The 15,176-nt window shown below is 39.9% G+C and overlaps 1 protein-coding gene and 1 long non-coding RNA gene across 4 annotated transcripts; one reads left to right on the forward strand and one right to left on the reverse strand.

The window, feature by feature from the left end:
* Nucleotides 1-213: 213 nt before the first annotated feature.
* Nucleotides 214-6,174, reverse strand: LOC114559577 (uncharacterized). Its single transcript, XR_003693126.1, has 2 exons — nucleotides 5,822-6,174; nucleotides 214-3,932 (listed from the first exon to the last, which is right to left on the reverse strand). It is a non-coding gene; the product is annotated as an uncharacterized LOC114559577 (long non-coding RNA).
* Nucleotides 5,116-14,785, forward strand: nr2f2 (nuclear receptor subfamily 2, group F, member 2). Of its 3 annotated transcripts, none has more exons than XM_028584311.1 (3): nucleotides 5,116-5,478; nucleotides 9,796-10,323; nucleotides 12,337-14,785. In XM_028584311.1, the coding sequence occupies exons 1-3, from the start codon at nucleotides 5,442-5,444 to the stop codon at nucleotides 12,609-12,611; spliced, it is 840 nt and encodes a 279-aa protein (XP_028440112.1). In that variant the 5' UTR covers nucleotides 5,116-5,441; the 3' UTR covers nucleotides 12,612-14,785. The 3 variants fall into 3 exon arrangements, with proteins under 3 accessions (XP_028440112.1, XP_028440110.1, XP_028440111.1); XM_028584309.1 differs by lacking the exon at nucleotides 5,116-5,478 and adding an exon at nucleotides 7,534-8,752 and having other exon boundaries at nucleotides 9,778-10,323; XM_028584310.1 differs by lacking the exon at nucleotides 5,116-5,478 and adding an exon at nucleotides 7,534-8,752.
* Nucleotides 14,786-15,176: the final 391 nt, after the last annotated feature.

Below are 15,176 nucleotides of genomic sequence, written 5' to 3' on the forward strand. Positions count from 1 at the left end.
TCTTCATGTGCTCTTTGTTGATCTCTGCACTGGTATTACACAATATCAAGTAGTGGACTGTAACTGTCCTGATTGATCCTAATGTACATGGATAACATCTTCAAATACTGACATTTGATTATAGAATGGTTGCATGATATAAGAACTGCCATTGAAATCATGTGTTTAGAAAAGTGTTGGTGAACATAGTGAAATATGACACAAAAACAGACACAAGTTTTGTATAAGTTTATAATTGCTGACAATAGTTAATTAGCAGGACTACACATCACAAACAAATTCTGTTTTACCTCTGTTTACACCTGAGAAAGTATTTTAGAGCACATCAAGTCATGTCTTTGTCTAACCTCTGGGCACTATCACATCCCGTCTCAATTTATTGTCAGTGGGGCAAGTCTAAGATTTGACTCTGATGACATCATCCAGGGAGTATTGACTCTCATGCTGTGAGCTCTGGAAGCAGCTTCTGAGTGTCCTCATATGACGATATAGTAACCAAGATCCTGTGAATAAGTGATTCCTGTTTATTTAATGGCTTTTCCCCTTGAGGTCATCTTCGCACCAAGAAGGAGTCATCACTGTTGTCAAGGTGTAATCAAATCCCATTCGGTTTTTATTCCCTCCATCAGTTCACAAGGACCATTGATCACATGGGAATGTGTGCGATTGAAAAATGGCAATATTTGTTGTGCAGTCGCTACTATACAATACGTTCCATTCACAAATGCTGAATCCGTACCTGTGGAAGTAGAGATGTAGTTAACAGCGTCAATATTCACAGGCTGCTGGTTTTGTTCATAGTGATGCAATTTATGTCTGCAGCACTTTCACAGAGAAATGCATTCTTATGTTAAAACATTTCGGCTTGACTGATTCCTCAGCCTGCAGTCTTTATGCTTGGAACTGGTAGAAGCGCCTGATATAATATGTTACTGTTGTTAATTTTAGTGTTAACTCCAGTTTCAATTTCAGGAAACGTGAGTACTGTACTCTAACTTTTTCACAAATTTCTAAATCATGCACATTTGCACCACAGAAAGATGATATCATTATACAATGTAGAATATAATATTCTTATTTTCAATAACTTGCAGTACCCATAGGGTATTCCTAAATCTCCACTGTATTTTTTTTTATCTGGAAATCCTGCAGAATCAGTGAAGCCTAAGTCAAATTTAGCTAAAAAGAATAATTAAACAAATAGGGAGCTGCACTCTCTGTTTCCAACCTATCATTGTAGATTTTAACAGCATGTCACATACAGTTGAATAATTCCAGTGAAAGAAAGAAAGCTTTAATAACACATTTATTGTAAACTACCACAGTAAAACTGGGAAAATCACTTCTTGAAATGTAATTGCACAACATTAGGTGCCGTGTTAAGAAAAACTGTTAAAACACAGCTCATATGATGTCCTAAAACTTTATTAGTCATATATGTGGCAGGTGTGACACTGCAAATTGCAATTATACACAGCACATAAGAAACACCGCTATGGTTCTAAGTTGATCCAGCTGGGTTTGAAGTGTTTTCCCCTCGTACTACAAACCATGTCATTCTCTACCGTAAATTAACACATGAAAATCACAAAACCCAGAGATACAAGGTTTTCATATGGCAATAGCAGTTTTATATAATTTGTAGCTCTAATGATAATGAGACATTGATGATCACTATAGAAAGTGTGTTTGCCTTTTTAACTAATGAATGGTTATAGGTGACATGTAAGAAAAATAAAGCATGCAGTTGAACATTTTATAGCTGTAATAGAAAGCGGAGGCTGAGTTAGCCTCCTCTACATCCGTTTGTGTAATTCTTACATATCCCACACTGCTACCACATTACACCTTGAGTTACAGTAATTCAATACACCGTCTGCTGCCTTTGGGGCCACATGTGAACTGTGTCTGGCTCAGGACTGAATGCTGCCACAGCTTTCTCTCTTGTGTCTTCTCCAAAACTTTTTCACTGTCTGAGTACATGAAAAAAAAAGTGTGAGGCGAGTGGACTGCCCACTCTCCCTCTTTAAAAAAAAAAAAAAAAAAAAAAAAAAAAAGGGAGGGTAGGTCACACTCAAAGAGACACATCTCGCAAGTGACCAGTAAAACCGCAGTCTTGTACTGCCAGTCGTTGTGCAGCTCCACTGGGACAGATGGGGTTAAGCTGCTTTGCCGAAGGGTACTTCAGCAGTAGTTCCTGGGGGTTAGAGAGCACTTATCACACAATTGCCCTACCCAGACTTTCCCAGCGAGTCCTTGGAGTTAAACCATTGACCTCTTGGTCATTGCTGCTGCCTCTAGTAATCATCATGTATGCTCCATCAATGCAGTCTTTAGCAGCCAAAACAACACATAATTTATCACTTCTCATATCTTCTCTCCATTCTACAGTTTTGATCACTTCAACAGCCGCGATTCAAACAACCAGCATTTACAAATACATTAAGAGCATGCTGGCAGTCAGCCTAAAGAGTTATCATTGAGACAAATTGATCCCTATCTGTTTAAATTGTCACTATAATCTATCATTGGCAAATTGAACACAGTGAGCTATCTGGGATCTATTGCCTTTTTAGATAGCGGCCCTTGGGGCACGCAGACGGAGAGAAAGTGATCTACGCCACTGAATGAACTCTTTATGTCTCATCTAAGACATATGTATGTCTGCTAACACTGAAGCATAAAAAAGGTAAATGGTATAAACCTTTATCTCACACTATACATGCCTCTATATAACTTACTTGTGCATGCAAACAAATAAATCGCTTACACACACACACACACACACACACACACACACACACACACACACACACACACACACACATAGACACACATATTTACAATAAGGGGATGTTAATTGTGATAATGGAATGCAATTTTCTGTAATAACATATTATTAAGAAGCCTGGAGGACAAGACATAGTTGTGTCATTAAAGTCTGTAAAAGCCATGCTTAAGAGTCACTTATTCAACCACGAAGAAAGTCATATCAAAAGAAACTATATGCTGTAAGAATATGCACACAGCAAAGATTATCAGGATGAAAAAAATTAAATAGCACTACTTTTGAGCTAATCATTTTATGCCCACACAATTTCCAAATATTTTATATCATTAAAATCTAAATGTTAAATATCCTTATATATGAGAATATTTTGCTTAGGTTACTTTTATTTCTTCCTGAATATCTTGCTATATGAGTCTAAAGTAACTTCTTGAAACTTAAATTATGTCAGTGAATATTCTTCACCTAAATGAAGCCACATGTTGAAGCATACATTTGAATAGCTAATTGGTCTAGTTTTTTCATCTTTGCATATATGCAACATTACAATGAAGCACTGCTATAAAGAGGGGAGGAATACAGCCTTTAGGGTAGGCTAATGATTGATATTACGCAATGCAGCAGATAAAACTGCGATGACATATGGGGCACAACCGCCATCATTCAAGTGATCTTTATCAAGCAGGACAAAACAATTTGTGGCTGTAAAAGAGAGTTTTGAATATTGAAAGTGTGCTGTTTAATTTTATATTAGAAACAGCTGAAACCTGTTGACGGTTAACTAGTTTAGTTATCTGAAATGAATACTTCTATTTTTAACATTTTATGTTAATTTAAATTGAGTCAATTGTTAAAAAAAAAAACATTTCTCTTCATGGTGTTTTTTTTAAGTGGGGGCAATTTAGTTTCTGTCCTGATTCCAGTCATCTAATTCAATCAGACTCTTGAAGTTGATTAGCATGGTTAACATTGGCTCCTGCGCGGGTCTGGAGGGTTAATTAGGCCGGGAACTTGGAGACCTCCGGGTCAGTAGCCCCCTATCTGAATGAAGGACTTCATGAAGGCAGAGATGGGATTAAAGTCAACTTTCATCCCAGTTTTTACACAAGTGTGAGAGGAGTGTCTTGCCGTCAGCAGCACAATCCTTTTTATAAAAAAAAAGAAAAGAAAAGAAAAAAGTCAGATTAATATGCAATAATTTTAACCCAATTCACGCTGGTAGTTACGTAGGTTTAGTCTACAATATGTTGCCTTTACCTTGTTTTGACCAGTGCGCGCGCGTTGGCATATATAAAAAGAATTACCAATCGCAGTGCACGTGTCAGTTTTAACCTGATACATGAGTGAAAGCTTTTTCTTTGCACGCTCGTAAATCTCAACTATTATCTACTCACCATCGATTCATTTAACTGCACTTATCCCAATCAGCACATCTCCACTCCTGTGTTCCAGAACGTGTGTTTTGTTTTACTAACAATAATAAAGTGATTTAGTCCTTTCTCCCAGCTGGAGCATGGGAAATCGTTAAAGATCCAGCTATTTGTGTGTGATCAGTAAATATTTAGTGCAGGCGACATCCTCTGTCTCGTCTTAATCGATACTGGTCCCGTTGGGCAGCCCTATTGTTGTGTGTATGCAGGCTTGCTGAGCATATAGTGCTTTTATCTTCTGCTTGAAGGGAGAACAACTACTAATCACACACAGAGGAAACTTTTAACCGGGGAAATTAAAACTGCAGCACAAGACTTTCGGAGGGGGTTTAATAGCAAATCAATTGTGTTGGTGTGGAAATGTTTATGCGTGAATAAAAAGCTGTTCATTTTTCAACCCAGTATAGATTTACGCAAGGTTAATTGAGGCTATTATCATATTATATAGGCATTCTTATTCTCTGCATTGCGTATAATTGCTAGAGGCGTAGCAGTAAAAATAAGAGATACTGTTTATTTAGTCGCTTGCATATTTATTTTGTACAATGCAAACAATAATTTTATATATGTATTATTATTAATTAATTTCAATTAATACTAGTAATAATGATAATAATAATAATAATAATATCACAATAGTCACTGCTGGAATAGGCTCCGTTTAAGCACACTGTTTTTTTTGGTTTTTCTTTTACAATAAAATTTAAATTTTGGCTGTTTTTAATTGTAGCTCTAATCATAGGTCTTATTGCATCTTTACTTACAATCTCCATATCATTTGTTATATGCAGAATCCCACAATGCATGCTCGCCACCCTTAAAGACAGGTGTCTGTTCTGACTTCACCCCCTCCCTCTCTCAGTAGCCCACACAAAGCAGCGGCGTACGAGCGCGCTTTGGCCATATTACTGTAGGAGAGAAAAGGCGCACAGGATCTCTGCTTTGCTGTAAAACCTGCCTATCATTTCCAGAGGCAGTCAAATGATATTCTGCTCGGAAGGCACTTATATTTCCAATTCCTCGCTCAACAATACATTGACGTGAATCAGTTGTTTGTTCCGGCTCTCTAAAGTTTTCGCATGATCAGACATTTACAGATTCTCCAATAAACAGCGTGCTTTTTATGTTTGCTCCCGTCTGTTGGAGAGGAAGCTTTTGCCAGTTTCATTCTGAGCACTGTGTCGAAAAAGAGAAGACAAAATATATTCTGAATAAGAGAGAAGATGCATCCCGCTACGGACGAAGCCACATATGCATTTGGTAGGTGGTGTGTTACTATAAGAATACAGCCTCCTTCCTCTCTATCACTATCACATAACTTTATGAATTGGTATCTGCAAACTTGTTGGGCTTATTGTGATCATCATATAAATGAACACTTGGATAATACGCGAAAATGACTGACAGAGTCGCCCGTATTCAATGCGCACTACAAACATCGTATATGTACGCTACTATATTCTCTGTCTGCAGCAGTGCATGTCTTTTATTTCAGCAGATATGTCTGTTCGCTTATTTAGACGATATTTAATTTAGAGTTGAGAAATAACGCAGCGCTGCTTTGCCGATTTATCCTAATAAAGTGTGCAAAATGTATACTTACCTTTTGAAGCTGGATCCTCGATAAATGGATACCTTTCGCAGTTTGTTATTTACAGACTCTCCGTTTTCACGGGTTCTGTCAATAAAACCGACACAATTATCATGCAGACAAAATATAATCGGCTCATTTGTTTTAGAATAAAGACATCATTGGTCTAAATACCACCGCTGGGACTGCCTGAAGTGGCAAAAAGTAAATCCAACTTTGGCAACTCTCAAAGCTTTGCCGTCCAAGTCATGTAAAACAGAATTTAAACAAACAGACATCAGTTTAAGATGGTGCTCGTTAGTTTGGTCGATGCGGGAGAAGAGACTGAAGCAGTTTCCGTGTCGGATGGCTCCTCTAAATTGAATCTTATTTGAAGCAAAAGCTTCATACGCTAGGGGGCACCCATATACTGTAATACATCCTGCGACAATGCATGCTGCTGCTGCTGCTGCTGCTGCTGCTGCTGCTGCTATAGACTAACACACAGCTCAGACCATATAGTTCATCTGTATGGCTCCGTGAAGTTTTACCTGCAGCTCAACTTTGACTGCCTCCGGACATAAAGTAAACCAGTCTTTACCGATGTTTAAATACAAGCCTAAAACAATATAAACCAGGCAGGCAGCCACTCTGAGCAACCACTGACCCCGTTTTACATGCAAGGCACCCTTCACTGTTTGCCATCATCCCAAACTGTAGATGTAAACATTTTTAAATGTAGTGCCTGTTTAAAGCTGTAGTGATTTCACGTTTTGACCGCATAAAGAAAAAGCTCTGACTTCTGAGACCCAGATTTGGCCGTTCTGACCTGGTGTGTTAGGGATATTTGCGGCCGTGGGGGATTAGCAGGCTACAGCGGGTGTCCAGATGATGTCAGTAGCCTATCATAACATTTTTATAAGAGGTGTGGATGGTGAAGAATGGTATCTGGTGTGATTAGAAGCGCTAATAGGTATATTAGCCTGTACAAATACAGGAACTTGGACAAATGTGGGGGGAAATGTACAGATTGAGAAGGCAACGTGTTATTATTGTGACCCATTTCAGCGTATTGCTTCACATGTGGATAGTCCAAATAAGTCTCCACGTGCTGTTTTATTCACAATTATCCTTTAATGTCCACAATCTTAATTTAGAGTATCATTCAGTAAGTGTCTTGTTTTGTCTCTTTTTCTTCTTGTGTGTTTTGCTCAAATGTGTATTCTGTTTTTTTATCCACACACCTAAAAGATAAAGACTTGGGTACAATAGATAGACAGTTTTATTGTAATGAGAACAGATCATGACCAGAAGGCGCACCTGTGTCTCAGGGACAAAACCTCTGGATATTTCTGCTTTAAGGTTACGGATAGCCTATGTACTGTAACGCAATATGAGGCAGATAATTGAATAAAGATGTTGTGTTTTCTTCATGCAATTGATCAGGCTTTACCGGGAATGTGAGTATATTCTATAGTCTGTGCGATTTGAGTGACTAGAAATGATTCCTTTTCCCGAAAATCGTCTCTTTTTAGGACCAAGCGGCCCTCTCGACCTCCATGCTGGCTCTGGCAAGGTACCAAGTAGCACAAGTGCCGACTAGCCAATGGGGTTCAGGGGGAGGTCCCTGAGCTCTGACCAGTCAAACACACTCTCCTTCCTTATATGGCAGCTGATCTCCATGGTAACGTGTGCTAAGTTGCAGCAGTCGTGTCAAAGTTCACTATATAGAGAGCTCAGTGAGCTGATCAGAGAGAAAGCATTCTGCCAGCCCGGCTCCTACCAATCGCAAATCACTTCCTAACCTCCGCCTTTTTAACATATTTGATCACTTTGATTCTCTACTCCTTTTTCCTATTATTTTTCAGTGCACGGAGGAGGTTTGTAGGTTGTGATCTTAGTTTTTTTGTTTTTTGTTTTTTAGTGCTTTCGCTTTTTTTGGGGAGAGTTGTCTTCATATTCCAGGCTCTCCAAAAACATTGGCTTCAGCTGCGCGCTTGCTGGCGCTACCTCACAAGAAGAAAAGGAAGAAGACGCAATTTTTTTTACCCAGTTGGTGATTTTCTTCTTCAAGACTTGTGCTGGAACTTGATAGTAGCTGCTACAGTGTGCTCACCAATTGTTTTATGCTGCTGCAGGCACGGTCTTACCAACCCTGCTCCATCATTCACTGAATAGTCCATGCTACCTCGGCTGATTATTTTAATATTTAGCCTACATTTCCCATTGATGGGTGTACTGGATGGCTGACTGTAAGCGCCCCTGGACTTGGCCTTTAAGCGCAAGGCAGCGACTCAGCTCGCCATCGCATCAGTTTTGAAAACGTGCTTCGCAACGTCTCCAACAGCAATAAATCGACAGTTATCAGGAGATTCTGAGTGGATTCAACGTAGGCTAGATTTGACATTTTGTGTGTCCGGCTGTTAATCACAGTTTACCGCGTTTCCTTGAGACATTATTCACCGCGACACCAACACGGCAGACAAAAAGTTTCTTTACGTTGACTGATAGATATGGCAATGGTAGTGTGGAGAGGCTCCCAGGACGATGTGGCTGACACCCAAGGCACCCTTTCCTCGCAAACCCAAGGAGGACTATCTCTTCCCACCCCTCAACCAGGCCAGTTGAATCTGACAGCCTCTCAGGTCGCCCCTCCGACCCCTCAGACTCCGGTCCAAGGACCCCCGAACAACACACAGTCCACGCCGACGAACCAGACGACGCAGCAGTCGGAGAAACAGCCACAGCACATTGAATGCGTGGTCTGTGGGGATAAATCTAGTGGCAAACACTATGGCCAGTTTACTTGTGAGGGCTGCAAAAGCTTCTTCAAACGGAGCGTACGACGGAACCTCACTTACACATGCCGTGCCAACAGGAATTGTCCAATCGACCAACATCACCGCAATCAGTGTCAGTACTGCCGCCTCAAAAAATGCCTCAAAGTCGGCATGAGACGGGAAGGTATTGGGACTTTATGTTTTCTTATTTATGTATGTGTTTGTGCTTGTAGGCTTCCAGATAGGAAAACATCTTATGTCGCCCCCATAGCCTGTTCTCTCTTCCGACTGTTCCCTCCCAGGCTGTGCGGCAGGAGCACGCAATGGAGCCGCTCTCTGCTGTGGTCGAGACGGGGCTCGCCGGAGCTCCTTTTAGCCGTTACATTATAGTATCCAGCTCCGGCGAATTATAGCTCTGCATTTCACAAATACGATCCGACCCCTGGCCAGGCTAGGGCTATCGAATTTTATATTTTGATAAAGCCATGAGCGTAGAGCCACATCTGTACCGAATAGATTATACAATAGCCTTCTGCGCTATTATGGCGAGTATCGAATTAAGAGATAGCGTGTTCAGGCTACATCTCTAAATCTATCCCGCATGTCTTGTTCACTGTGTCTAAAACTGGACATCATTGTGAATTATGCACACAAAGCCTCCATATAACCTTGATAATTTATTTGAATATTAGTCGAAAACAGGCCTGCATGTATGGTAAAACGAGATGAATTGCTAAGTAGGTTAAGGGTTAAACATGCAAGGTCTCCCTTGCCCTCTTTGTGTTCCTTCACAGCCAGCTCATGTTGCTGTTGCCGAATAACATCATTTTAAAGCTAGACATATGCATGTGTTGTGTTAAACGTGTTTAAAGCCCATATCTGGTGTTTCAGTAGCCTAGTCTACATTATCTGTCTCTTTGTTATCTGTGCAACCTTTTTAAACTCCTATGCAATAACATTGTGTGTGTGTGTGTGTGTGTGTGTGTGTATATATATATATGTGTGTGTGTGTGTGTGTGTGTGTGTGCGCGCGCGCGTGTGTGTGTTATGATGGCTATATAGCAAACATGCTGTGTGTCACTTGTTTTAGGGTGTGAGCTTTTGATTCAGTTTTCTGCACTGTTAAAATGTACAATGTTTGACAGCAGTGTCTATGCCAAGAATGATATAGTGTGATGATTTGTAGAATTCAGGCTTCAATATCTGTAGTTTCTCTTTTTACTGCAGCCGTGCAAAGGGGACGGGTGCCACCCACACAGCCACACCACGGTCAGTTCGCCTTGACAAATGGAGACCCACTGCACTGCCATTCCTACTTATCCGGATATATCTCTCTTCTGTTGAGAGCGGAGCCCTACCCGACGTCCCGGTATGGCAGTCAGTGCATGCAACCCAACAACATAATGGGCATCGAGAACATTTGTGAACTAGCAGCCAGGATGCTCTTCAGCGCCGTGGAGTGGGCCAGGAATATTCCCTTCTTTCCAGACCTTCAGATCACCGACCAGGTGGCTCTTCTGAGGTTGACGTGGAGTGAGTTATTTGTGCTCAACGCCGCGCAGTGCTCCATGCCCCTGCATGTGGCTCCTCTCCTGGCGGCGGCTGGCCTTCACGCCTCCCCCATGTCTGCGGACAGAGTGGTGGCCTTTATGGACCACATTAGGATCTTCCAAGAACAAGTGGAAAAGCTCAAAGCTTTGCACGTTGACTCTGCTGAATATAGCTGCTTAAAGGCAATTGTGCTCTTCACCACAGGTAAGACAATAGACTGGCACACTCCAAGTTCAGTCTGTGTGAATGTCGCTAACATGTTCACTGACATCAGCTAAATCAACGCTGACCTAAATATATACACTGACTATAAATGTTGTTGCTTGTCTTAGATTAACACGCTAAATGTCCACCTATATGCTGCTTTCATGGTCAATGGATTTTGGATAGGCTTTAGGCTACTTAATTATAAAACCACCTGATTTAATAGACACAGACACACACGCACACACACACACACACACACACACACACATGCTAAACTGGAAATTGTGGCATTACCACGCAAGGGATTTTTAAATTAAATTGACAACAAAACAGAAGGAAGTGACTGAAATATTACAACATAATCTCGAGTTAAGTAAAACCGGTAACTTCATAATAATTACCTTAAGCATCATAAAATCTAGCTATTAACACATTTTTGGAGAATCCAATAGCTTACAGATTAATTTCTACACTTTCATATTTTTTTCCGCCATTTATCAGTGTGTGTATACCCCACGTCTTGTTTGTAGGGAATGACAGATATAAATGATGTCAGGCTCAGAGGGGGAGGGGAATAGAAAAAGAAAGACAAGCCTAATGTCCCATTTGCACACAGTAAAAGCAAAGCGCAGGTTTCAACGCTCTCGTGTCATTTAGGGGACAGACGTCCGACAAAAAGCATGTAGGACCCATGCACACCCTGTAATTGCAAATATGTCAGAATCGCATAGTATTGTGTGATATTGAGCAGTGCCAGGGGGTGCGGCTTTAATTTTTATTTGCAGAAATATTCTCTGCGCCTAGTAGGATTCAAGACGTCTCTGGACTCCAGAACTAGGTCATGACCCAAACTTCCCAGCTACTTTGTTACATTAACTCCACCATTAAAGATTTAAAAAAAAAAATAATAATAATAATCCGTGGAAGAGATTTACAAGGTTTCACCATAGAATGAATGCATGTCTTTGAAATGATATCATACCTGCAAGACATCAGCCTCTGTATTTCATTTAGCTCTAGCAGCCCACTATGGTTTGTTAGCCCTTTCACACACAAAACAAAATCACATTTCAGGTCATTGGATTTTATTATTAAGCCTTTATGGGGCCACGATGGCTTAATTTGTCTCCTCCATACCTGAGTCCCGGAGGCATGAACATGAGCTGTTTGTTGTAGCTTGAATGACACGCCTTTGCTACTTTGGTTGTTTGGTTGTTGTCATGCATAAACTTTACAAACTTAACCAATGCGCATACAAGTGTTTTTGGCACATAATCATCTGCCGCCCACATGCAGCAGCATAGATAGTGATTATGCGATTCTGGTGGTATAGTATGACGGCAACTCCGTAGGCTATGAGTCCTTTTTTCAAAGCTAAATCTCTGCTCACTAAAGGTCAGTAGGTCTCCCTGTCTTTCCCTCTCTCCCTCCCCCTCCTCTCTTCCTCGCTCTGCCACTGACTGGGAAAGACAGGCCCATCTGAAACACAGTCTTTAGCTATGAATATGCTTAATTATTTAGTTCACTTTTAAGTGGCTTTATCGAGGGAAATAACCGAGTTATAGTAGCGATGAAAGGATGAACACCGAATTAAGATAGTGGCAAAGCAACACTCACAGTTTCCTCTGCCTCTTTAAGTTATTTCGTCTATATATTTATATGTTTTAAATAAAATATGATATAATTGTTAAATCAATAGAAGTTATCACAATAGTGCAGAACTATATTTTTTCATTTGTGGTGTGGTAATTATTCGCCTATCGCAATGTTATTAAATATTTTTCATACACTGAAAAATATGTGCACTAGTTATTTATGAATACAAGCCTCGAGACAAATACACTCCACTTTTAAGAATAATTTCCTAAAATAATTGTTTTTTTTCCCCCCTAAACGTGACAGGCTATTCATTTCCGCCAGTATATCACCACAGTAGGGAAAAAACTCCTAGTGAGAGAAACACTTTAGGTTACACTTTATTAATGTTTATTTGCTTTCCCCCCCTCCCAGATGCTTGTGGCCTCTCAGATGTGGCCCATGTGGAAAGTTTGCAGGAGAAGTCCCAGTGCGCCCTGGAGGAATATGTCCGGAGCCAGTATCCCAACCAGCCAACACGGTTTGGGAAGTTGTTACTCCGCTTGCCTTCCCTCCGCACAGTCTCTTCCTCGGTCATAGAACAATTATTTTTCGTCCGATTGGTAGGTAAAACCCCAATTGAAACTCTCATCAGGGATATGTTGCTTTCGGGGAGCAGTTTTAACTGGCCTTACATGTCAATTCAGTAAACCAAGAAGGAGAAGAACAAACAAAAGGTCAGGTTGGGGGCTGCGAGACTACAATGATTATAGCTGCTTTTGTGGAAGGAATTAAAAACCAACCGGCTGTTACACGGGGCTGGCTTTCATGAAGAAAGACATTGAAGTAAATGACTGTGAATTCCCCCCTACTCCAAAAAAAAAAAAAATTGAGACATCCACTGAACTTTCAAAATGGCAGATACAAGCTCCCAGTGTTCATGCAGAACAACCTGCTCCGATTCATTTTTTTTAATGAAAGAAGAAAATGAGGAAAAAAAGGAAAGGGGATTTTGTTGATCCTTATAAGGAAAATTTAAGTATTAAGTGCATTTAAAAATGATAATTTGGGTAAAAAAGAAAAAAACTGGAGAAAGGGAAAATAAGAAACGTGAATTTTCATTTCTCAAATGACTTGTCCTGTGTCCATGTATAGCTGTGTTTTGTACTTTCTTTGTTCCTCCTTTCTGGTTCCAAACCGGCCTATGTGATTTCTGTAGTACAGGTGGTGTTATTTTCTAAGACAATGATTTATTTTGAAAAGGTGTAAAAAAAATAATAAAAAAAAAGTTCTAAAAAGAATTAAAACCACAGCAATAGGAGTATAGGCTAATAATCTATAGGCTTAATGCTGCAAGCGCACTTATATTCTTAGGATGACCAATACCATCTGGGAAAAGGGCGTTTTTGTTCAACTTTATGACCCAGCGGAAACATGTTTGCTCTTTATTAATATGACGTTACACGATCCAGTTTGTTTTCCAAATTTTTTGCGGAAAAGTCTTCCCCATTTCATCCAGCTTTGACTAGTTGGCATATGTTCCCCAATTGGAGACAGTGAAATAAATCCTACAAGTTCCCTATCCTGCTGTTACAGAGGTTTCTACAGGTTGCTCTTAATGTGTTCTATGTGCATTCAAGGGCGTTTGCAGTGGCTCAAACTGCACTAAAAAGCATAACTAAACTTGTTTAAAAAATATGGGAGAGGTCAAGGGTCATAAAAGTTTGAAGCCTAGCCAGAGTAGTGTTTAATAGCAGTATTATTAAAGCGTCCCTGAAATGTCAACCTTTATTCACTTCAAGCATTAAGTGCCTGACAAGCATGATGTGATTTCTTATCAAAACGTTGTTAAAGTAGGCCGACAACATTTTGGAGGAACACAATTAGATTTGAAACTTCAGTCGTGTATTTCACTTGAAAAACACTGATTAGAGGCAGTATTCTTGTAAATATAGGTCAATTCATTTCAACGAGTTTTTCCTTTATACAAAGTATATGTGATTAAGAAAAATCTGTGGTTGCCATTTTTTTCTCGGTAATACAACGTCTTCAAAATTGAGTGGCAGACTTAGCTAGTAGCACTGAAATTTATGTTTTTAATGTATATACATATTACTACAAATGTTTTCTTTTTCATGTATATTTAGACTGTGAATGCATGGCCACAGGTCGCTAACCTATTTTACCTTTGATATATAAATGTAAATGTTTTCTCTCTCTTTTTTGACTGTATAGATATAATCTGTGCATTCAGTACACTAGCCCTTGTATTTAAAGAAACAAAAAAGAAAAGAAACGACGTTCATTATTAGGCTACAGACTTAAACAGGGTGAGCAGGTTTGAGAAAAGGAGTTGATATTTTAACTTTAGTGTTATTGCTCCTTTGGTCTTTGACAGGTGCCGTGGTGTGCGTGAACGTGTGTGTGTGCGCGCGCGTGTGTGAGAACGTGTGCGTGCGTGCGTGCGTGCGTGCATGTGTGTATTTGGAAGCTAGCAATTTGTCCTTGTTTTGAGGCTTTTCTTCAACACACACAAAAACACCATGTTGTGGTTGAATTAAAAGGGATCACTGATTGAACACTGATCTTTGGCTGTTCGTAGCCACATATGGACCAGAGAATGATACATGATTGTAATTATGAACAGTTTAAACTGACCCACGTTTTTATATAAATATATAAAAATATATGACTGCAGGGTATTGATAACGTATAGATACTTTTTTTATGATTATTATTATTAATTGCAAGTGATATATGTGAGTGTGTGTGAAAGTTTATAGTTGAACACAATTCTTGTTTGTTTGTGTTAGCTTATTGTAAACAAGCATTCTGCTGTAAATTTGTTCTTGGTATTAAATTATAATTTATGAATTTGAAAACACAAGTTTTTCCATGTTTTATTACTTCCCAAACAAACGTGTGAACTTGTCCGTGTGTGTGTGTGTGTGTGTGTGTGTGTGTGTGTGTGTGTGTGTGTGTGTGTGTGTGTGTGTGTGTGTGTGTGTGTGTGTGTGTGTGTGTGTGTGTGTGTGTGTGTGTGTGTGCTCGGTTGGAAGGGGGGAGTGAGGTCAATTTGCTGTGGCAGGATGTTGCCCTTTTGCCCCATGAAAGTGATTAATGAATTACAAAATAATTAATCAGTCAGCCAACAGGCCTGATCAACGCCTTCACTTTTTGCTACAAGGTTAAGATTATTTCTATAAAAATGCCGATCAGTAACGTAGCCTACTAGACTGTTTGGAAAATAACGCATTGAAGGCTGATGTCGGTTA

The sequence above is a fragment of the Perca flavescens genome, chromosome 8, assembly GCF_004354835.1.
Source record: "Perca flavescens isolate YP-PL-M2 chromosome 8, PFLA_1.0, whole genome shotgun sequence".
Classification (NCBI taxonomy): domain Eukaryota; kingdom Metazoa; phylum Chordata; class Actinopteri; order Perciformes; family Percidae; genus Perca; species Perca flavescens.